Raw genomic sequence first — 21,404 nt, forward strand, 5'->3', positions numbered from 1 at the left:
AGTACAATGTAGTCAGCCCTGTACGTTGGGGAAACAAAACCACCACTTCACAAACCCACTGACACCAACACAGGAGAACAAACCCATCAGGACGAGATTCAGCAGTCCATCTGCATTTGGAAGATAAAAGCCGGTCTTTCGAAGAAAGCCAAGTGGACAGAGAGGACCACTGGTTTGAAAGAAGCGTCCAAGAGGCCATCTAGGTCAAAACTGAACAGCCCTCCGTCAAGGGAGAGAGACATCATCCATCTCCAGTTTACAACACAAATCCTTTCAGCACTGTCTACATTTCGTTTTTATTTTAACCATCCAGTCGTGTCTGACTCTTGTAGGGATGGTGGACAAGGGCTCTCCACGCTACCCTGTCAATCGCAGCTTCTTTTCACTGTTGCACGTTCAGCCTTGCATCGGTTTTGACCTTATCACGCCAGCCTGTCCTTTGCTCGCCCGCTTGTCTTGTTCCGCTGACCGTTCTTAGCCTCGCTGACTTTTCCGGTGAATTTGCACTCGTGACATGGCCGAAGTAAACCAGACTTTGGTGATTTTTGGCTTCAAAGTGATGTGTCCAGTTTTATACTATTCAGCAGCTCCCCGTTGGTCGATCACTTCACTTAACTCATTTAACAAACATCTCGTTTAACAACGTGAAGTTTCAGGCTCAATTCTAGTCGCGAGGACTGCCTGTGTGCATGCTTGTGTACACACACACACACACACACACACACAGTTGGAATGTACAGGCTTTATTTAAAAAACCAAAGCCATCTCTTGGGTCCCGCGTGTCAGAAAGAGCAACTCCCCCCCAAAGGTGCAAGTGATTAGTCCAGAGAGGCCCCCGTTGCCCCCAGCCCCACTGATGCAGCAGGAAGCAGCGAACGTGCCCCCCCAAAGAAGGTCCGTGGGAGAAGGCTCGGGATGGAGACAGGAGTCCGGTGCCCACAGGGCAGAGAGCCAGCAAGAGCCACCACTTCATTCTCAGCCACATCCCCCCCCCTCCCGTTCAGCCCCCTGGTGGGATATGGGGAGAAGGGGGAGGGACAGGGAGGAAGGGGTGGGGGAAGGAAGGAAGGAAGGTAGAGAAGAGGAAAGGAGGGAAGGGAAGGGAGGAAGAGAAAGGGAAGAAGGAAGGAAGGAGGGAAGGGAAGGAAGAGAAAGGGAAGAAGGAAGGAAGGAGGGAGGGAAGGGAGGAAGAGAAAGGGAAGAAGCAAGGAAGGAAGGAGGGAAGGGAAGGAAGAGAAAGGGAAGGAAAGAAGGAAGGGAGGGAAGGAAGGAAGGGAGGAGGGAAGGGAAGGGAGGAAGGGAAAGGGAAGGGAAGGAAAGAAGAAAGGGAGAGAGGGAGGAAAAGGTGGGGTGGGGGAAGGAAGGAAGATAGAAAGAAAGGGAAGGAAGGGAATAAGGGAGGAAGGGCTCCTGAGATTCACTTCACCCCCACCAGCTAGACTTCACTTCCCACCCACCCACCCCGCCAGCAAGGACAGAACGTTCCCTGGGGATCCCCAAAGAACCAAATATGGGAGACCCTCGGCAACCCACCCAAGGGGCTCTCAGAGCCCCCCACCTCATTCTGTCCCAGAGTGAAGGAGGACCACAGAGCAAGAGAGGGCGGAGAAGAGCAAGCAGGCAGGTGTGTGTATGTGTGTGTGTGTGTGTGTATGTGCTCAGGCCCATCAGCTTCCTCCTCCATCCGACAAGGGGAAGGGCAGCAGCTCTGCCCCTCCCTCGATGCCCTGGGGAGGACCTTTGGGGGGAGTGAGTGGGGTGTTCAAAGGGGCTTCCACCCCACAGCTCGCACATGCGTGTGTGTGTGTGTGTGTGTGTGTGTGTGTGTGTGTGAGAGAGAGAGAGAGAGAGAGAGAGAGAGAGAGAGAGAGAGAGAGAGAGAGAGAAGGCAACCAGATCCATCTGGGTGGCGAAGGCTCCCCCCACCCAGCTCACGTCCCGCCTGGCGTCCTGCAGAGGCTGGGTGGGGGGTCCCGGAGCCGCCGCTGCCCCCTCCAGACTTATTTCTTCTTCTTCGTGTGCCGCAGCCCGTTGGAGGGGGGTTCGGCAGCCGCTCTGCCCTTCTCCTCCTTCCTCCGCAGCTGCCCGTTCTTCTCTCCGCCCGGCTGGTCTCCGCCCCCCCCGGGATCCGCCACTGCGTCGGCCGGCCGGCCGGGCTTGTGCCTGCCTCCGCCGGGGACCCCTCCCGCCGGCAGACGGGCCCCCAGTCCCCGCAGGATGCCCACAGCCGCCGCGCTGAGGTAGAGGGACCAAATGACGGCCGGGCCGCTGTAGGGACGGAGGTGTTCTCGAACTCGCTGCAGCCAGCTGGGCAGGAGGGCATCCGGGGGGCGCTTCAGGGGGGGCTTGTCCTGGAGAGAGAGGGAAAGACCACGATAGGACAGGCTCCCCCCCCATGCTGGATTTTTACCATCTGGGTAACCGAGATAGGGAGGGGTGACCCACGTCGAGTGGAGGCTACGGGTAGTCAACTGCTCATTTAGTGACGGTTCGGAGTTACAACGGCACTGAAAAAAGGGAACCCCCCCGACCCCCTTTTCACACTTACGACCACTGCAGCAGCAGCCCCAGGGACACGAGGCCGTAATCCAGACCCTAGGCAACTGATTCCTATTTGTGACGGCCGCTCAGGCGATGGCCCTTTTTGCGACTTTTAACGGGGAGCCCAGATTCACGAACGGCCCTGTTCCTAACTTGACGGCAGTGACTCGCTTAACAACGGGGGCAAGGGTCGCAAAATGGGGCAAAGCTCCCTTTACTGCCAGGCTCAGCAATGGAAATTTGGCGTTCGAGCGTGGTCGTAAGTCTGAGGACTGCCTGTAATTGGGGGCTGCGCAACTGTCAAGGTTCCCTTTTTGAAAGGCTGACGTTGAACTATTTTACGGCTTTAATTGCATGGATTGCAATGAATTAAAACCGCCCCTTTTCCACCCCAGCCTGACGCTGGCTGCTTGCCCCAACCACAATACCCATGCTCCTCACCTTGAGCCCGTGCCGGGCCAGCTCGTCTTCCAGCTTGGGATCGCCCAGGAAGACCAAAGGGTAGAATTCCTCAATCTGCCGACGCCGCCACCATTTCTGAGGGAGGGTCCTGGCGGAGAATGGGGAGGGGGGAGAAGCTGGATGCTGTCTCAGCCCATCGGTCTGTCTTCACTGGGCCCGGCAGCCCCCCCCCCCAGTCTCTCCGGGTTGGGGGCAACCGCTTGCCCTGGGCCTCGCTGGGGGGACCCAAATCCTTAGGCACGAAAGACGACTGGGTGACTCGGGGCCAATCACCAGGAGACGCTGAGTTCTAGTTCTGCCTTAGGCACAAAAGCCAGCTGGGTGACTCTGGGCCAATCACCAGGCGACAGTGAGTTCTGGTCCTGCCTTAGACATGAAAGCTGGCTGGATGATTTTGGGCCAATCACCAGGAGACGGAGATTTCTAGTCCCGCCTTAGGCACAAAAGCCAGCCGGGTAACTTTAGGCCAATCACCAGGAGAAGGAGAGTTCTAGTCCTGCCTTAGGCATGAAAGCTGGTTGGGTGACTCTGGGCCAATCACCAGGAGACGGAGAGTTCTAGTCCTGCCTTAGCCGTGAAAGCCGGCTGGGTGATTCTGGGCCAATCACCAGGAGACCGAGATTTCTAGTCCCGCCTTAGGCACAAAAGTCGGCTGGGTGACTCTGGGCCAATCACCAGGAGACGGCGAGTTCTAGTCCCGCCTTAGCCATGAAAGCCTGCTGGGTGACTTTGGGCCAATCACCAGGAGACGGTTAGTTCTAGTCCCGCCTTAGGCACAAAAGCCAGCTGGATAACTTTAGGCCAATCACCAGGAGACGGCGAGTTCTAGTCCCGCCTTAGCCATGAAAGCCTGCTGGGTGACTTTGGGCCAATCACCAGGAGACGGTTAGTTCTAGTCCCGCCTTAGGCACAAAAGCCAGCTGGATAACTTTAGGCCAATCACCAGGAGACAGCGAGTTCTAGTCCCGCCTTAGCTATGAAAGCCGGCTGGGTGACTCTGGGCCAATCACCAGGAGACGGTGAGTTCTAGTCCCGCCTTAGCTGTGAAAACTGGCTGGGTGACTCTGGGCCAATCACCAGGAGAGGGTGAGTTCTAGTCCCGCCTTAGCCATGAAAAGGGTATTTTGGGTCAGTCCTTCTCAGCCCAGCCCAGCCCACCTCACAAGGTGGTTGTTGTGGGGAAAATAGGGGGAGAAGAGAGTACTGGATACGTTTGCCGCCTTGAGTTACTTATTAAAATAATAAAGGCGGGAAATAAATAAAAGCTGGAAGGCAAATCGCCCCGTTGGCCGGAGGGGGAAACCATTTCCGTGGATTAAGGATTTCCACCTCATCCCGAAGCCCCTTCCCTCCCCCCACTGTCCACTCACCCGTCCGACTCGGCCTCGGTGAACCAGTATTTGTACAGCTGGGCCCGGATGTAGGTGGGAGGCTGGTCTCTGAAGGGGTACTTGGAATCGTCCACCTGCACCAGGTGGATCACTGCAAGGAAATTGAGGGGGGGGAGATCAGTCAATTGGTCAGCTGGAATAAGCAAACTGGGGGTCCCCTGCCCTCTGTCCCTGTCCCCCCCACCACTGACACCCCCCATAATGCTGGAGGCTCTAATCTGCCTGGACCCCAGGTGGGCAGCCCCCATTGGAGCCCCCCAGCCCAGAATCACCCCCCCTGCTTCTCCCTTCCAACAGCTCCAACCAGGAGCCGTTTTCTGAAAGGTTCATCCAGATGTTGCCTTCCGGAAGGCAGCTCCATCGTCCTCGGGAATCAGAGCGAAGAGGTCGGTCTTTTTGCGAGTGCAACGTCCTTTCGCACACACCAAGGGCAGTGATGCATCCTGCAGGGGGCGGGCGCCCTCTCAGGCCAAATCCTGCCTAGCCCCCAGCTCCTTCAGCCCCCTTCTCTGGCCATTTGCCCCCACCCCACAGCACCATCGTTCTGGGTATCTGAACTGGGCTACCACGTAGGTCCAAGGGGGTCTCTCTGGGACCCTGAGAACAAGGCTTGGAAGAGGGGGGAGGAAGGAAAGGAAGGAAGGGAAGGAAGGAGAAAAAGAGAGGAAGGAAGGAGGAAAAGAAACAAGGAGAAAGAAAGGAAGGAATAAGAAAGAGGAAGGAAGGAAAATAAGAACAAAGGAAGGAGAAAGAGAAAAGAAGGAAGAAAGGAAGGAGAAAAAGAGGAAGGAAGGAGGAAGAAAGGAGAAAGGAAGGAGAAAGAGGAAGGAAGGAAGAGAAAAAGGAAGGAAGGAGGAAAGGAAGAAAAGAAAGGAGAAAGAGAGGAAGGAATGAGAAAGAGGAAGGAAGGAAGAAAGGAAGAAAGGAAGGAGAAAAAGAGGAAGGAAGGAGGAAGAAAGGAGAAAGGAAGGAAGGAGAAAGAGAATGGAAGGAAGAGAAAAAGAGGAAGGAAGGAGGAAAGGAAGAAAAGAAAGAAGGAGAAAGAGAGGAAGGAATGAGAAAGAGAGGAAGGAATGAGAAAGAGGAAGGAAGGAAAGAAAGGAAGGAAAGAGAAAGAAAGAAAGAAAGAAAGAAAGAAAGAAAGAAAGAAAGAAAGAAGAAAGAAAGGAATGAGAAAGAGGAAGGAAGGAAGGAAGGAAGGAAGGAAGGAAGGAAGGAAGGAAGGAAGGAAGGAAGGAAGGAAGGAGGAAGGAGAAAGAGAAAGGAAGGAAGGAAGGAGAAAAAGAGAGGAAGGAAGGAGGAAAAGAAAGGAGAAAGAATGGAAGGAATGAGAAAGAGGAAGGAAGGAAGGAAGGAGGAAGGAGAATGAGAAAGGAAGGAAGGAAGGAAGGAGAAAAAGAGGAAGGAGGAAAAGAAAGGAGAAAGGAAGGAATGAGAAAGAGGAAGGAAGGAAGGGAGGGAGGGAAGGAGGGAGGGAGGGAGGGGGCAGGGAGGGGGGACTTCCCCCAGGCTCACCTGCCTTCTTGCCCTGCAGGAGGCGGTAGACGAAGCTGCTGAACCAGGGGCTGTGTGTGGGGGGGCCCAGAGCGGCGAACCACATCTGCCAGTCCAGGCGGGGCTGGTGGGGGGCCACGATGGGGGGGGCTGCGCTGGCGTTGCCCGGTTTGTACATGAACTCAATCTCCTGGAGAAAGGGGGAACAGACCCCGGCTCAAGGCCATCCGGTGGCTCAGCTCTCTGTCCCGGCTGCCTGTAGTAACCCCCCCCCAATCCCCAGCCCCTCCTCGGCTCTGCCTGCAGGCCCCTCCCTCGCGTCTGTGCCAGTCAGCAACCAAGGATATTGATGCGGTCAATGAACAGCAAAATTTTAAAAGAACCACCCACCCCAAGCCAGCATGAAGCAAATAAATACAACATCACATTAACAGCTAGTAAACTAAATCACAGAATACAAAGAGTCACTGCTCTGGGGACCTTGGCGCTCTCTGAGTTTGGCTGTTTTCTTGCAGACGTTTCACGACCCAACTAGGTGACAGTATCAGTGCTAGGAGGGGAGGGGGGTTGCTCTCGTTTTATACTAGTGCAGTGGTTTTCAACCTTTTTAATGCCGCGACCCCCAACCGGTCGTAAGTCGAGGACTACTCAACCGGTCGTAAGTCGAGGACTACTCAACTGGTGCAGCACCGTTTGCAGAATGGGACTTTTGGCGGGCTCAGCAGGGCAGAGACAGCCTGGACAATTCCTATTGGCTTTTGAAAGCCAAGAATTAGACTCTATTCAAGAGAGTCTATTCTATTGGCTTTCAAAAGCCAATAGAATAAAAGGGAGTAGCACAGCTAAGGAAAAGGGGGGAAAAATGGCGGACTGCGTTGTTTAGCGACTCCCGTGAAATGGTCGTTCGACCCCAAATGGGGTCCCGACCCACAGGTGGAGAACCACTGGTCTAGTGGCTTGTCCCATCAGTCCTGGTGGATGTGTTTTCTCCTGGGCGGCTCCTTCATTAGGCTGCAATTTACTGTTTGATTGTTTGCCAGTTTCTTGACTGAGATATTTCACCTTTACGTTTGTCTCTTTCAAATGGGGTGTAGACGTCATTCATCTCCACGTGCCTGTGGATGGCCGGTCAGAATACCAGGCTTCCGGGAATTCTCTCGCGTTCTTCGGTTTAGCTTGGTCAAAGGAGGATCAGCCCTGCCCAGCCTTCCCTCCCTCTGGCAGCACCCCGAAGCCACTCACCGTCCACGTTTCCTTGTCGTGGCTGCCTTCCAGCACCACCTCGGGCCGCCCGCCGACGCCCGTCATTCGCCGGAAGAGCCCGTAGGAATTGGCCAGCTGGTAGCGATCCACAGCCCCAAAGACCTGATGGATGCCCGGCCACAGCTTCCCGTTGGACTCGAACTCAATGTACGTGAAGGGGACCTGCGGGCAGAGCAAAGGACTGTGATTTGAACCCGGAACCTATCCTAGAAAGCAGCAGCAGGAGCAACAACATCCGGGCACCCAGCTGGTCCAACCCAGCCCATGTGCTTTGATCTCGCATAGCTCCCCACTGTCAGAAGGCGAAGATGGGCGAGTGCTGGGATGGGAGACCACTAAGTAAAGCAAGGACAGGGAAATTAAAATGCAGGTAATCCTCAACTTACGACCTCAACTGAGCCCAAAATTTCCATTGCTAGGTGAGGTGTCAGCCTCTTGCCCCCCCTCCAAAACAATCTGGGTTCTCATTTGACCGACCTCGGAAGGACGGAAGGCTGAGTCCACCTTGAGCCGGTCAGGATCGAACTGCTGGCAGTGAAATGCAGAGTTAGCCTGCAATGCTGCAGTCTAACCACTGGGCCACCAGGGCTTCCTTCCCTCCTCTTTCTTCTCTTTCCTTCCTCCCTTCCTCTTCTACTTCCTCTCTCCCTCTCATCCCTCTTTCCTTCCTGCCTCCCTCTCTTCTCCTTCCTTCCTTCCTTCTTCTCTCCTTCCTTCCTTCCTGCCTCCCTCTTCTCTTCCTTCCTCTCATCCCTCTTTCCTTCCTCTCTTCTCCTTCCTTCCTCCCTTCCTCTTCTCCCCTCCCTCCCTCCCTCCCTCCCTCCCTCCCTCTTTTCTCCTTCCTCCCTCCCTCTCATCTCTCTCCTTCCTTCCTCTTCTCCTCTCCCTCCCTCCCTCCCTCCCTCCCTCCCATCCCTCTCCTTCCTTCCTGCCTCCCTCTCTTCTCCTTCCTCCCTCCCTTCCTCTCTTCTCCTTCCTTCCTCCCTTCTTCTCCCCTCCCTCCCTCCCCTTCCTTCCTGCCTCCCTCTCTCTTCTCCTTCCTTCCTCTCTCCCTTCTTAGCATTAGCACTTAGACTTATATACCGCTTTACAGCCCTCTCTGAGCAGTTTACAAAGTTAGCCTCTTCTCCCCCCCCCCAACCATCTGGGCCCTTAACTGACCGACCTCGGAAGGACGGAAGGCTGAGTCGACCCTGAGCCGGTCAGGATCGAACTGCCAAACTGCAGGCAGAGTCAGCCTGCAATACTGCGTCCTAACCGCTGGGCCACCATGGCTGTATGTTGCAAAACAAGGCGGGATCCTTAAATATACTGAGTTATTTAGGAATTCTGGGGATCTGCTGCTCCAAGGCTTTTTCTGCCAGTCTGCTGGTATGATTCACCCCAACTTCTGTGCCCCCCAAAGAAGCCCACAAAGCCTCCTAAGAGGCACAGCAACCCCTCCCGGCCTGAATTTACCGGCTATGCTCACCCTGGCCCGTCTCCCCCCCCCCCCAAGACTCACCAGGCTGATAGTGAACATCCCCAGGGCCGCGGTGGAGAAAATGGCCCATTGCAGGACAGCCCAGAGTTTCCAGAAAAAGCCCCGGACGCAGGCGCTCCTGGGGGGAGGGAGGGAAAGGGGCATCAGACAGGAGAACCCCAGAGAACACCCCAAATATTGTGTGGGGGGAAGGGGTGGGGAAGACCTTCCTTTAACAGGCAAAGGACCAAAGCTGGTTCTGGGCAATTCTGGACGTTGAACTGCCCCCCATTTTTAAAGTTGGTGAAGTTGGAAAACACTAATTAAAAGTATAATAACAGAGCCAGTTAAATGGTGTGAAGTAGCATTCGTGGATCTGAAAAACAGACTGTGGGAGGAGGAGGAGGAGGAGGAGGAGGAGGAGGAGAACTGTGGGGTCCTGGGTGCTCTCTGAGCTGGGTGGTTTCCATGCAGATGTTTCATGACCCAACTAGAGAATGTCATCAGGGCTTGAAGCGAGTGGGGTCTGCAGAGAAGGAGGATTGTGGGGTCTCTGGTGCTCTCCAAGCTTGGTGGTTTTCTTGCAGACGTTTCATGACCCAACTAGAGAACATCATCAGTGCTAGAAGGGAGAAAGAAGGAAGGAAGGAAGGAAGGAAGGAAGGAAGGAAGGAAGGAAGGAAGGAAGGAAGGAAGGAAGGAAGGAAGGAAGGAAGGAAGGAAGGAAGGAAGGAAGGAAGGAAGGAAGGGAGAAGGAGGATTGTAGGGTCCCTGGTGCTCTCTGAGCTGGGTGGTTTTCTTGCAGACGTTTCATGACCCAACTAGGTAACATCATCAGTGCTAGAAAGTAGTGGAAAGGAAGAGAAGGAAGAGAAGGAAAGAAGGGAAGGAAGGAAGGAAGGAAGGAAGGAAGGGAAGGAAGGAAGGAAGGAAGGAAGGAAGGAAGGAAGGAAGGAAGGAAGGAAGGAAGGAAGGAAGGAAGGAAGGAAGGAAGGAAGGAGGATTGTGGGGTCCCTGATGCTCTCTGAGCTGGGTGGTTTCCTTGCAGACGTTTCATGACCCAACTAGGGAACATCATCAGGGCTAGAAGGGAGTGGGGTTTGTGGAGAGGAGGAGGAATGGTCGTGAAGGAGAAAAGTTGGTGAAGAGGAGAAGGAAAAATGATGGTGGTGGTAAAAAGGAGGAGGAGGTGGAAGAGGAGGAGAACAGCAGATCCGGTTCACTCTTTCGAACCCTCTCTTGCCCTCCAGGGCTAAAATCGTGGTTTGCAAGCCGCCCCCCCGCCTTCCTGCCCAAGGTCAGCTCAGATCTCCTTCTGCAGCGACCCCCCTCCCCGGGGACTCACCTGTACCCAGCCTGAAGGACCTCCCAGAGCAAGGAGAGCAGCCCCAGGGCCACCAGGGGGAGGGTCACCGTCTTCAGCCACTGCATGAACTCGTGGTAGGTGAAGGCTGGGGAAAGAATAGGTGGAGGGCATCATGTGTGAAAGGGCCAAGGGGAGCCAGGAAGAGCCCTCCGTCCCGCCCTCTGCCTGGATCCGGCAGGTTCACACGTGCAGCTGTCGTCACAGGCAACGACTGTCAATGGGGGAGGGTCCCAGGTCCCCTAATCAAACAGCCCCCCACCCCAGGAATTGTGCTCCCAGCTCTAAAACACTGGCGGGGGGAGGGCAGCTTCAAGGCACCCGAGACCCCCTCCCAAGTTTTACCTTTCAGAGGGCAATGCCCCCCCCCCTTGGCTAGGAAGGGTTACAAAGGTTGCTGAGTTGCACACACACACACACACAGCACGGGGGGGGGGGAGAGAGAGCAGGTGGGAAATCCTCGGCTGAGAATGTGAGAACCGGGCAGCTGGGTCAAGGCTGGCCCCCTCAGGGGCTGAAATGGGGAAAGAGGTCCCCCCACCGCAGCTCAGGGACTGCCAGGGGCCCCCAACACCGCAGGGAGTCCCACAGACGTTCTCCCCCCCTCCCAAGAAATACCTGTCTTGGATTCCAGAAGTCTCTTCTCCCAGTTGATGGTCAGCCCAAAGTAACGGCTGGTCCAGTAGATCAGGAGGCCGTAGACAGCCAGCTCGGCCAGCAAGGTGGCCAAGCGCCAGGGCCAGCCTGCAGGGGGGAGGGGGCAGGAGAGGGTCAGCTCCAGCCACGGGAGAGGCTTATGGGCCCCCCCAGAGGCAGTGGCCAATGGAGAGCACCGAGGAAGCGGGACTGGGGAACTAAGGGCCCTGCAGAGGGGGCTGGAAAGCAACTCCCATCCATCCCATCATGCAGCTTCCCAGGAGATGAGGCTGGACTACAGCTCCCATCAACCCTTTCATGCAACGCCCAGCAATCCCATCATGCAAAGCCCCTCAACCCCATCATGCAAAGCCCATCAAATCCATCATGCAACACCCATCAACTCCATCATGCAATGCCCAGCAATCTCATCATGCAAAGCCCATCAACCCCGTCATGCAAAGCTCAGCAATTCCATCATGCAAAGCCCAGTAACCCCATCATGCAAAGCCCCTCAACCCCATCATGCTATGCCCAGCAATCCCATCATGCAATGCCCATCAAACCCATCATGCAAAGCCCATCATGCAACTTTCAGGAGATGCAGCTGGACTGCAGCTCCCATCAGCCCCATCATGCACCTCCCATGAGATGCGGCCGGACTGCAGCACCCATCAGCCCCTTCCCAGAGAGAGATGGGCGGCATGTAAACTGAAATAAACCAATCAGCGAAAAGGGGGAGGATCAAGGCAAAGAGAGAAGTGGAGGGCGGAGCCCAATGGTCCAAAGGAAACTCCCAGTGGCCTGGGGGACTCACCGCCACTGGCTTTCCTCCGCCCCTGGCCCAGCCACAGCCCCACGTGCTCCTCGTCCAGCAGGGAGAAGCTCAGCACCACCGTCAGCAGGTTGAAAAAATTGTAGTTGCCGGTGAAAATGATCAGGGCTTGCAGAAGGACCTGGAAGGGGGCCAAACGCAGGCAGTCCTCCATTTACGACCACAATGGAGGAGCCCGACGTTTCTGCTGCTAAGCGAGACCGCTGGCAAACGAATTTTGCACCGTTTTATGACCTTTCTCGCCAGTCATTAAGTGAATCACTACGGTTGATAAGTAACCTGGTCATTAAGCGAATCCGGCTTCCCCCATTGACTTTTGCCTATCAGAAGGTCGCAAAAGGGGGATCCTGTGACTCCGCCCCCGGGACGCTGCAAACCGTCATAAATAGGAGCCAGCGGCCAGGTGCTTGAATCCTGATCATGGGGGAGGCCGCAACGGTCGTAAATGTGAAAAATGGTCATTAAGTCACTTTTTTCAGGCCTGTTGTGACTTTGGTCACTAAATGGAGCTGTCGTAAGTCGAGGACTACCTGCATTCTGCCAGAAGCTGGCAAACAGGCGATGCTGAGTCATCGTGGTGAACAATTGTTATGACACACACAAGAGGGCATCCCTTCTCCTCCCTGCACAGCTGGCTCACTCCACAGGTAGTCCTCAACTTACGGCCAGCCACTCAGCAACTGCTCAACCTGACAACCTGCCTAGAACATGGGAGTTACGACCCACTTCCAAAGTCCCGAGGGTTGGGGGGAACCCCCCACCCCCATGCTCCCATGACTACGTTTCGGCCACTTGGCAACACAACTACACCGTAGTTGTTGACGGCTACGTTGTCCTGTAGTCCACACGACCCCAAATGACGGCAACGTTCGCTTTACAACTGCCACGTTCACTGAACAACCCGCCGCAAAAAAACAGGCGGGGGAAAATTTACGGCTGTCACAACGTACAACTTTATGTTGTGATTGTACGTCGGGGACTGCGTGTAGAGCAGAGAGGGTCCAATTAGCAGCAACTGCAAAGCCCACCGCCCGTTCCCTTGGGGGCTTTCAGACCCCGGCAGGTGTTCCTGCACCCTCCGGATGTGCACCAGTTTTCACCCTGGTGTTGGCCAGCCTAGCATTCCCAGCGCCCGGCCGTACCTGGCTGTAGAAGGCCACCAGGCGCAGGCGCCTCAGCGGCACGAAGAAGAGGGGGGGGACGGCTATCTCGATCACGTAGGTGGCCACCACGCTCAGCTTCTGAAACCAGAATGGCAACTGGTGGGCGAACCAGGCGGCTGGGGTGGGGATGCACTGGGTCTCGTAGTGGTAAGTCAACGCTGGGGAGACAAAGGAGAGAGAGAGAGAGAGGGAGGGAGGGAGAAATGAGAAAAAAGAGACAGAGAGAGAAAGCAAGAAAGTAAGAGAGACAAAGTGAGAAGAAAGAGAAAGACAGAGAAAGTGAAAGAAAAAAAGAGGGAAAGCAAGAAAGTAAAAGAAAGCAAGAAAAAAGAGAGAAAAAGAGAAAGAGAGAGAAAAAGCAAGAGAGAAAAAGAGACAGAAAAAGTGAGAATGAGAGAGAGAGGCAGAGAAAGCAAGGGAAAGAGAAAATGAGAGGAAAAAGAGGACAGAAATAGACAAAGCAAGAAAGGGAAAGAGAAAGGGAAAGAGGAAGAGAGAGGGAGAGAGGGAGGGAGAGAGAGAGAGAGAGAGAGAGAGAGAATATGGAGGGTGGCATCACACTCATGACAGAAGCAACTAAGGAGCTTGCAGGTTAAAAGGCTCACCTGGTGACATCACGGCTGCCAGAAGGATGCCCAGTTGGGGGCTCCTTTCACATCCTCAGCAAGAACTGCAGGGAAGGATGGGAGCCCACCTGCCCCACGGCAGCATTCGAATGTGGGCCTGCTGTTTGTCAAGCCGGCATCCTAACCATGCCCCTAAAACCTCCAGTGTTGGAGTACCTACAACTTCTAACACCAACTTCTGGAGGCAAGTCGTTCCACTGGTTAATTGTTCTCACTTTCAGGAAGTTTCTCCTTCGTTCTAGGTTGCTTCTCTCCTTGATTAGTTTCCATCCGTTGCTTCTTGTCCTGCCTTCAGGGGCTTTGGGGAATAGCTTGATTCCCTCTTCTTTGGGGCAGCCCCTGAGATACTGGAACACTGCTATCATGTCCCCCCTCATCCTTCTCTTCCTTAAACTAGATATATCCAATTCTAGCAACCGTTCCTTATATGTTTTAGCCTCCAGTCCCCTGATCCTCTTTGTTGCTCTTCTCTGTACTCTTTCTAGAGTCTCAACATCTTTTTTACATTGTGGTGACCAAAACTGGATGCAGCGTTTCAAGTGTGGCCTTACCAAGGCCTTGTAAAGTGGTATTAACACTTCACGTGATCTTGATTCTATCCCTCTGTTAATGCAGCCTAGCACTGTGTTGGCTTTTTTGGCAGCTGCTGCACACGGCTGGCTCATATCTAAGTGATTGTCCACTAGGACTCCGAGCCCCCTCCCACTTGCTGCATGGCTGACTCACCTGTGAGCCCCCACCAGGTGGGGCAGCGGCTGGTCAGCTTCACCACCCCGGAGGCAAACATCAACCGGAAGAGCAGCCAACGCACCAGCCAGAAGGTCACCCCATCGTAGGCCCTCCAGGTTGTCGAGCGCCACTTGAGCAGGTGCAGGGGGGCCACGAGCACCGCCAGGAAGCCCGTCTCCAGCAGAAGGCTGTCCCTGGGGGGGGGGGAAGAGGAGGACGCAGGTCAAAGGAGCATGGGCAGAGTGTCCTGGGATTCCGCCCTCCCCTTGCCAGGGCTCACGCGGGTTACATGGCACTCCCCGTGATCTTCGACTTACGACCACAGTTGAGCCCAAAATTTCTGTTACTGAATGAGACGGTTATTGGGTTTTGCCTCATTTTACAATCATTCTCGCCATTTTGTTCAGTTGTTAAGTTAGTCACGTGGCCGTTATGTGAATCTGGCTTTCCTCCACTGACTTTGCTCATCAGAAGGTCGCAAAAGGGGATCACGTGACACTCCGGGACACGGCAACCGTCGTATATATGAGTCAGTTGCTGAGTGTTGGAATTTTGATCATGTGACCAGTGGAGAATGCTGCAACAGTCATAAGCGTGAAAAACAGTCATGTCTCTTTTTTCAGTTGTAACTTGGAACGAACTGTTGTAAGTTGAGGACTACCTGTACATTCTTTCCCACAGAAACACAGAATGGCAAAGAATAGGGAATAGAATAGAAAATAGAATAGAATAGAAATTAGAATAGAATAGAAATTAGAATAGAATAGAATAGAATAGAATAGAAAAGAGAATAGAAAATATAGAATAGAATAGAAAATAGGAAATAGAATAGAATAGGAATAGGAATAGAATAGAAAATAGAATAGAAAATATAGAATAGAACAGAATAAAATAGGATAGAAAAGAAAATAGGGAATAGAATAGAAAATAGAACAGAATAGAAAATAGAAAATAGAATAAATAGAAATACAGAATAGAATAGAATAGAATAGAATAGAATAGAATAGAATAGAATAGAATGGAATGGAATGGAATGGAATGGAATGGAACGGAACGGAATAGAACAGAACAGAACAGAATAGAAAATAGGGAATAGAACAGAATAGAAAAGCGGGGCAAAACTTAACAAATGTCCCGCATAGCAACAGAAATTTGGGGGTCAATTCCCAAGTTGAGCATTACCTGTGGAAGCCCAGGACCACTTACCACTGGAAGTAGAGGAACACCTGTCCCACCTGCAGAGGGAAAAGAAGGGAAGAAACATCAAATTAAGGGCAGGACATGGCCCATCAGGTGTCTTCTGTCTGAGCTTAAACCAGGGGTCTTCAAAGTTGGCAACTTTAAGACTTGTGGATTTCAACTCCCAGAATTCCTCAGCCAGCACCATAAGAAGTGAGGACTTCAACTCTCAGAATTCCTTGTTAGCATTTTAGAAAGTGTGGACTTCAACTCCCAGAATTCTCTAGCCAGCACCATAAGTGAGGACTTTACCTCCCAGAATTCCTTAGCCAGCTCCTTAAAAAGGACTTTACTTCCTAGAATTCACTAGCCAGCTCTTTAGGAAGGACTTCAACTCCCAGAATCCCCCAGCCAGCACTTTAAAAACTGTCCATTTCATCTCCCAGAGCCCCCCAATTAGCACCTTAAGACCGGTAGACTTCAGCTCCCAGAATCCCCCAGGCAGCACGCCGGGAGGGGGCAGGGGAGGGTCCTTATCCAGCCCCCCCCCGTACCTGATAGACGGAGAGGTAAAGGCCCCAGAGGGCGAGGAAGACCAGGCTGTCCCGCAGGGGCTCCAGCACCAGGGCCCCGAAGGAGAGCAGCGAGCCCATCAGGCACAGCAGCTCCAGGCCCTGCTCCGTGTCCAGCCCCAGGTGGGGGCCCAGCCACAGCAGAGTCGGGGAGTCCCGCAGCTGCTCCCAGAATCCTTTGCCAGTGAAACGAAGCATCTTCCGGGCGGGCAGGATCCCATCCTTCCCGTAAAGGCCTGAAGAGGGACACAGACGGGGAGGCTGGAACGCAGCGGCCGGGCACCGGGGGGGGGGGAATTCCTCTCCCCACCCCCGTCACACCACACCGCACCATACTGGGAGATGATGCCTTGCAATACAGGGAGTCCTCCTCTTACAACCAGGATCCGGCCCCCAAATTTCGGTCGCTAAGCAAGGCTGTTGCTAAGTGAGTTTTGCCCCATTTTACGACCTTTTTTGCCATGGTCGTTAAATGAATCCGGCTCCCCCATTGACTTTGCTTGTCAGAAGGTCGCAAAAGGGGATCACGTGACACCCCGGGATGCTGCAAACCGTCATAAATATGAGTCGGTTGCCGAGCATCTGAATTTTGATGCCGTGGACGCTGCAACGGTCGTAAGTGTGAAAAAATGGTCATAAGTCCCTTTTTTTTCCAGTGGCGGTGTGACTTGGAACGGTCACCAAACGAACACTTGTTAAGTCAAGGACTATGGCATCAATCGCAAGAGAAATACCTTTTGGTGTGGAAAAGTTGGATAAATTTTATACAGTATAAGTATGATATTAAAAGATATTATTTAGCTTTCGAATAATTTATGTTTATTTTTATTTATTTTATTTTATTTTTAAAATTTATAAGCCGCCCCACTCCCGAAGGACTCTGGGCGGCTAACAATAAAAAACACATAAAACATAACAAAACAACAATACAAAAACAATCATCCAGGGGTCAGGTTTTATAAACCCCAGGCCTGCCGGAAAAGCCAGGTCTTAAGTAGCTTACGGAAGACCAACAGGGTGGGAGCGGTCCTAATCTCCGGGGGAAGCTGATTCCAAAGCGTGGGCGCCATCACAGAGAAGGCCCTCCTCCGCGGCCCCACCAAATGGCACTGCTTGGCCGACGGGGCCTGAAGGAGGCCCAGCCTGTGGGATCTAACCGGACGTAGGGAACTATGAGGTAGTAGGCGGTCTCGCAAATAGCCTGGCCCTGAGCCATATAGGGCTTTAAAGGTAATGACCAACACCTTGAATTGGACCCGGAGACCAATAGGCAACCAGTGCAGCTCACGGAGGATAGGTGTAACGTGGTTGTATCGAGGAGCACCCACTATCACTCGCGCGCTGCATTCTGGACCAACTGTAGTCTCTTCAAGGGTAGCCCCATGTAGAGCGCGTTGCAGTAGTCCAAACGTGAGGTGACAAGGGCGTGAGTGACTGTAAGGAGAGCCTCCCGGTCCAGGTAGGGTCGCAACTGGTGCAACAGGCGAACTTGTGCGAAGGTCCTCCCAGCCACAGCCGTCAATTGATGTTCCAAATTCAGCTGTGGATCAAGGAGGACACCCAAGTTGCGAACCCGCTCTGAAGGGGGTATATTTTCCCCCGCAAGAGTCCACACTGGACAGTCGACATGATCCTTGGGAGGCAACATCCAAAGCCACTCGGTCTTGTCAGGATTGAGCCTGAGTCTGTTAACCCCCATCCAGACCCTCACGGCTTCGAGGCAACGGCCCATCAGATCGGCGGCTTCACTGAGAGAGCTCAGGGAGGAGATATACAACTGGGTATCATCAGCATACTGATGAAACCTCACCCCGTGCTGTCTGATTGGCTGGGGGAGTGTTCTGTTTGGTATATATATATATTGGATTTTTTTAAGTAATTTTTGTTTTAGGTTTACTTAAGTTTAAATGTTTTGTATTTTTAGTTGTTAACCCTGTATTCAGCTCTGGGAAGAGGGGGGGAGGGTTGTTGGGAGGGCTGGGAGGTAGTGGGTGAGGGATATTATTGTAAAATTGTAAAACTTTTAATAATAATAAAAAAAAAGTCAAGGACTATGGTGTGCCTGGATTCCTCCCGATTCTTTTGCTGCAGTTCCCAGGGTCAACTTACTCCAAAATTCCTCCCGAGATACTCTACTCTCAAGTCAAGATAACCTCCTCTGATAGCCGGCTAATTTCAGCTTTTCAATATCCCTTCTAATCAAAGATGAATTAAATTTTTTTTCGTCGCCCACTGCGCATCTTAAAAGTTCTCCGATGTTTAATAAAGGGTCTACTTGGCTCTAGTTTTTTGCTACTTTTGCTACAATCATCAGCCATTGTCTGCTCCGGTCTCCCTGCCAACACGCTATTAGCTTGACCCCGGATAATACACACACCGCACCCTGCAGAAAGTCACACCGCCCTTCGCAAATTTTGTTTTCGACACGCAGAATCCTTTGCTGGGAATTCTGCTAAGCAGCCTCCGAGATTCGTTGCGTTGCTGCATTCCCTCTTTATGCGGGCAGTCCCCGAGTTACAGGAGTTCATTTAGTGACCGTTCCAAGTGACTTACGGCCATTTTTCACACTTACGACCGTTGCAGCGTCCCCGTGGTCACGTAATCAAAATTCAGATGCTTGGCAAATGACTCATATTTATGACGGTTGTAGCGTCCCGGGGTCATGTGATCCCCTAGTGCAGGGGTAGGCAACCTTGGCTCTTTTATGACTTGTGGACTTCAACTCCCAGAATTCTGGGAGTTGAAGTCCACAAGTCATAAAAGAGCCAAGGTTGCCTACCCCTACCCTAGTGCGAACATATGACAACAAAGTCAAAGTGAGAGCCTGATTAACTTAACAAGGGTGTTACTCACTTAACTGCAGTGATACACTTAACAACTGTGGTAAGAAAGGTCGTAAAATAGAGCAAAACTCACTCAGGAACTGCCTTCCTTAGAATGGAAATTTTGGACTCAGCTGCTGTTATAAGCTGACAAGAGGTTACCCAATGCTAATCTTGAATGCATATGCGTAACATAGAATCACAGAATCCTAGGCTATTATTAGGAGTAATATAGTAGTAACTGGGAGAGGGATCTCGGAGTCCTAGTGGACAATCACATAAATAGGAGCCAGCTGTGTGCTGCAGCTGCCAAAAAGGCCAACACAGTGCTGGGCTGCATTAACAGAGGGATAGAATCAAGATCAGGTGAAGTATTAATACCACTTTACAAGGCCTTGGTAAGGCCACACTTGGAATACGGCATCCAGTTTTGGTCACCACGAAGTAAAAAAAATGCTGAGACTCTAGAACAGTGGTTCTCAACCTTTCTAATGTCGTGACCCCATAATACAGTTCCCCATGTTGTGGTGACCCCCAACCACTTATATATCACTGGGTGTCAGGGGCGTGGCCAAAGAAAAGGGGGAAAAAATGGCAGACAGCCTTGTTTGGCGACCCCCGTGAAATGGTCGTTCGACCCCAAATGGGGTCCCGACCCACAGGTTGAGAACCACTACTCTAGAAAGAGTACAGAGAAGAGCAACAAAGAGGATCAGGGGACTGGAGGCTAAAACATACAAGGAACGCTTGCTGGAATTGAGTATGTCTAGTCCAGGGGTAGGCAACCGTGGCTCTTTTATGACTCGTGGACTTCAACTCCCAGAATTCCTGAGCCAGCTGTGCTGGCTCAGGAATTCTGGGAGTTGAAGTCCACGAGTCATAAAAGAGCCAAGGTTGCCTACCCTGGCCTAGTCTAATGAAGAGAAGGACGAGGGGGGACATGAGAGCAGTCTTCCAGTATCTCAGGGATTGCCCCAAAGAGGGAGTCAAGCTACTCTCCAAAGCGCCTGAAGGCAGGACAAGAAGCAACGGATGGAAACTAACCAAAGAGAGAAGCAACTTTGAACTTTGAATTTCCTGATAGTAGGAACAATTAGTGGAACAACCTGCCGCGCGAATGCTCCAACACTGGAAGTTTTTAAGAAGAGACTGGACAGCCATTTGCCTGAAATGGAACTTTAGAGCTTCCTGCCTGAGCAGAGGGCTGGACTAGATGACCTCCAAGGTCCCTTTCAGCTCTGTTATTCCGTTAGGGATCTTGGAGATCTTCTAGTCCAACCCCCTGCCCAAGACAGAAGACCTTATCCCATCCGGGACAAATGGCTGAATCAGGAGGGGGAAATATTTTTCTCAACAGGAGGGAAAGGCAGGGGGTTTTTTTGGGGGGGGGGGGGCTGAACAGAAGGCCGAACCAAATGGTGCGGGGGGGGTAAGGGGGAGAGGGTTGGTGGGCCACAAACCCCTGCAGTCCACCCGAGAGACCCTTGGCACAACTGTTGCAGTGCCCACTGCCACGTGGAGATCTGGACACAGACGTGGGAAGCGGGGGGGGGGGGAGGAGGAGGGGGGCAGGCAAAAAAAAAATCCAATGGGATATCCAACCCTGGGAAAAGGGGGCGGGTCTAAAGCAGAGGGCGGGGCGGAAAGGAGCAACGTCCCATTCTTTATGCAGAAAAAAGAACCGGGGGGGGGGGCCGAGAGACCCAGGGCCAAGCAAGCCCCCCCGGGGGCGGCTGAGAAATGGGGTGCTGGAAGGGGGGGCGCCCCCAGCAGGAGACCCAGAGCCTCTGAGGGTCCCACCCTCCCCAAATTTGAAGCCTTTAAAGCCCCCCCCCCCAGTGAGTGCGCCCCCACCACGGCTTGTGATGAGGGGGGAATCCCACAGAAGATGGGAGCCCCCTTGGTTCAGCCCAGGTTTTGCTGGGGAGGGGGAAAGATAAGGGGGGGGGAGATGCCAATGTTTGCCTCTCTGGCTCCAGGGAAGCGGGGTCCGAGACGCGAGTCAGGGGTCCCACGTGAGGACGCGGGACTCCTTTGAAGGAGGGGAGCCCCATTCAGACGTCGCCCGGAGAGCCTCGCCCCTCCAGATGGCACACGCTGCCCCCTCTCCGCTCTGCCCGGGAGCCCCCTTCTCCTGCCAGCAAGGAGGACACCCCCCCCCGGGCAAAGCAGGAGCGGAACCTGCCACGCTGCAAGCGGCTCCGCGGGCCTTGCCCGCTGCACATCGCGCTCCCATCCCGGGACGCGTGGACGGCGCCGGAGCCGCAGCGAGACCCAGATCCGGACGGGCCCGGGCAGCCGTCGCGCACGAACCCCGCCGGGCGGCAAAGCCGGACAAGCCGCAGCCTTCCCACGACCGGCTGACACGGGTCAGCCAGCGAACCGCTCGTGCGAAGCCGCCCGGCGAGCGCAAACAAGGCCGGTCGGGGAGGGGGGACCGAGGCCGCAGATTCTTGGCCCCGGGACCTCCGCAAGGTCAAGCCCCGGACGCCGAGGGGGGCACAGCTTCCCCCCCCCGGACGCCGCTGCCAGGACTTTGCTTCCTTTTTTTTTCTTTTCCTCTCTCTCTCTCTCTTCCTCTCTTGGGCGCAGACGGGAAGGGCGAGGGCGCCCCGGGGCATGTGCAAAGCGCCCCCCGTCCCCGCTCTTTCCCTCCTCCCCTCCTCCCGCCGCAGGCTCACCGGGCACCTGGACGTAGAGGGAGGCGAAGGCGGCCAGGAAGGCGGCGGCCAGGCCGCGCAGGAAGAGCTGCCGGGCCAGGCGGGGACCCTCCGCGGCCATGGCGCGCTCTCTCCGCCGCCCGCTCGCTACAGTGTAGCCGCGGGGGGCGGGGACAGAACGCGGGGGCGGGGACAGAACGCGGGGG

The 21,404-nt window shown here is 53.8% G+C and overlaps 1 protein-coding gene across 1 annotated transcript; it reads right to left on the reverse strand.

Moving 5' to 3' along the window:
• Window positions 1-1,799: 1,799 nt before the first annotated feature.
• On the reverse strand, window positions 1,800-21,361 carry LMF2 (lipase maturation factor 2). The gene is made up of 14 exons (XM_039318678.1): window positions 21,220-21,361; window positions 15,699-15,952; window positions 15,172-15,200; window positions 13,963-14,159; window positions 12,590-12,768; window positions 11,430-11,568; window positions 10,595-10,720; window positions 9,959-10,064; window positions 8,656-8,752; window positions 7,131-7,313; window positions 5,910-6,078; window positions 4,374-4,485; window positions 2,983-3,091; window positions 1,800-2,351 (listed from the first exon to the last, which is right to left on the reverse strand). The coding sequence occupies exons 1-14, from the start codon at window positions 21,317-21,319 to the stop codon at window positions 2,001-2,003; spliced, it is 2,151 nt and encodes a 716-aa protein (XP_039174612.1). The 5' UTR covers window positions 21,320-21,361; the 3' UTR covers window positions 1,800-2,000.
• Between the last annotated feature and the right edge of the window lie 43 nt (window positions 21,362-21,404).

The sequence above is a fragment of the Crotalus tigris genome, unplaced genomic scaffold (genome assembly GCF_016545835.1).
Source record: "Crotalus tigris isolate CLP2741 ecotype Arizona unplaced genomic scaffold, ASM1654583v1 scf7180000021456.382230, whole genome shotgun sequence".
Taxonomy (NCBI): domain Eukaryota; kingdom Metazoa; phylum Chordata; class Lepidosauria; order Squamata; family Viperidae; genus Crotalus; species Crotalus tigris.